Genomic DNA, 2,052 nt, shown 5'->3' on the forward strand with positions numbered 1-2,052 from the left:
AAAGGCCTCGGGACTAGTCAGGGAGCAACAACCCGATAGACTGCCTCAAGATTCTGTTGCCCGACAGCCCTATCGCTGGCCAGGCCGACCGCTGCAGCGCGCCTTTTCGGGCCGTCGAATCCCGACAAAGGCCACTCGGGGAACAACACCCCTACTGGTGCTCTCCGTGGACAGCGCACGCAGTCTTCCCCAGATTCGATGCTACTCGGGTTTGTCTTCCCCGATTCCTTCCAATCGGCTTCCTTTTCCCTGACATATTATTTGTGCAAATTTTAGAAAATGAGTATTATTTTTGGAAATAAAGAAAAAAAAATTATTAAAAAATCGCCAAGCTTGTGTACACGGTACACCAACACGACAAGTTTTTTTTTGACAATACCCACACGACAAGTTGATGTACACCCCGTTGTGTATATATATAGCTCGAATATGAACCGTTACATCATAGATGTGGAAATGACATACTGCCATCCATTCATATCTCATAAGCATAAATATATCTTACAAAGCAAAACGACCGACGCACATGCAGACAAGCAAAAATTAACTAATCAACAACTTCGATCGATTTTCATTAAATGGTCTCATCTCCTCGATCTTCAAGCGGTCGAGCTGGTCCTCTTAAACGAGCCCCGTAGCGCCTCCTTGACTACAGCAATGTCGCGCAGCACGATCTTGTGGTAGAACGCCGCCAAGGCCGCGCCGGTGAAGGGCCCGACCCAGAAGATCCACTGCAAATCGAAAACACGAAACGGGCCTTAATCCCCATCGGAACAATGACTACGTTATCTGCGTACGTTAAAGTAGTGCTGCATGGATCTCACGTGCTGCTTCCAGGTTTTGTGTTGGTTGTACAGCACGGCGGCGCCCAGGCTCCTCGCCGGGTTGATGCCCGTGCCGGTGATCGGTATGGTCGCCAGGTGCACCACGAACACTGCCAAACCGATCGGCAGCGCCGCCACCAGCTGCAAGAACAAATAAATCATATGCAGGTCAGAGAGGTCGCGCGACATCGATCACCGACGACGCGCGCACGTACCGGGACGAAGGCGTCGCGGGCCGTGCGTTTCGGATCGGTGGCGGAGAAGACGGTGTAGACGAGGACGAAGGTGCCAAAGGTCTCGGCGCCGAGTGCCGCCCCAAGCGAGTAGCCCTCAGTCACCGAGTTGGCGCCGCCACCGAAGGAGTCGTAGGGGTGCTTCATGATCCCCTTGACGACGCCCACGCCGCAGATGGCGCCGAGGCACTGCGCCGCCACGTACAGCACGGCGCGCACCAGCGACACCTTCCCGGCCACGAACAGAGCGAACGACACCGCTGGGTTTATGTGACCGCCCGATACACCGCTAGTGGAGTAGACGAGGACGGAGACGGTGGCGCCGAAGGACCAGGCGACGCCGAGGTACCCGACGCCGGTGCACCTCTCGTCGGCGCCCGATGACTGGAATTTGTACCCGATGACGGTGGCGATGCTCACGTAGACGAGGATGAGCGAGGCCGTGAACTCGCCGATCAAAGCGCGGTAGAGGGACCATTCGACCAGCTCGCTCGTCTCCAGCGGCTTCACTGCCGGCGGGTCCCAGTATGGCACCCTCTGGACGATAATGTCTGTTATCTCTTCGTCGGCGGTGTCCATCCCCTCCTTGGTCGACATGGTCCGGTTTATCCCCCTTGACAGAGAGCTTTCGTTTACTTCCAGTGTATGTGGCTAATATTAGTGTGCAATACTAGGATTCATCACGCCAAGAGGCTTAAATAGGGCAAATAGGGCATCGAGGTGATGAAGTGCTTGCGGAGCAAGGTGAGAGAGACGCTAGATACTTGGACGAGGTTCTCTCCTTAGAATCCACTCACATGTCTCGGAGCTTCTAGTGCACTGTGCACAGGTAGGTGACCAGATTGCTAAATTCCACTCACCAATTCTGTCAACTGGATCTTTTTCCAATATCTCCATTAATTTGTTTCTATTCTTTGTGAAGGTAACTATATTTGTGTATTTCTCCGTCAAGATAGAATTAGTTATTTCTCAATGGGGCTTCATACCATCCGATA

General features: G+C 53.3%; 1 protein-coding gene across 1 annotated transcript; it reads right to left on the reverse strand.

Moving 5' to 3' along the window:
• Nucleotides 1–441: 441 nt before the first annotated feature.
• On the reverse strand, nucleotides 442–1,685 carry LOC124673694 (probable aquaporin PIP2-7). Its single transcript, XM_047209725.1, has 3 exons — nucleotides 1,040–1,685; nucleotides 825–965; nucleotides 442–731 (listed from the first exon to the last, which is right to left on the reverse strand). The coding sequence occupies exons 1-3, from the start codon at nucleotides 1,652–1,654 to the stop codon at nucleotides 600–602; spliced, it is 888 nt and encodes a 295-aa protein (XP_047065681.1). The 5' UTR covers nucleotides 1,655–1,685; the 3' UTR covers nucleotides 442–599.
• Nucleotides 1,686–2,052: the final 367 nt, after the last annotated feature.

This window comes from Lolium rigidum, chromosome 1 (assembly GCF_022539505.1).
Source record: "Lolium rigidum isolate FL_2022 chromosome 1, APGP_CSIRO_Lrig_0.1, whole genome shotgun sequence".
In the NCBI taxonomy this organism is placed as follows: Eukaryota; Viridiplantae; Streptophyta; class Magnoliopsida; order Poales; family Poaceae; genus Lolium; species Lolium rigidum.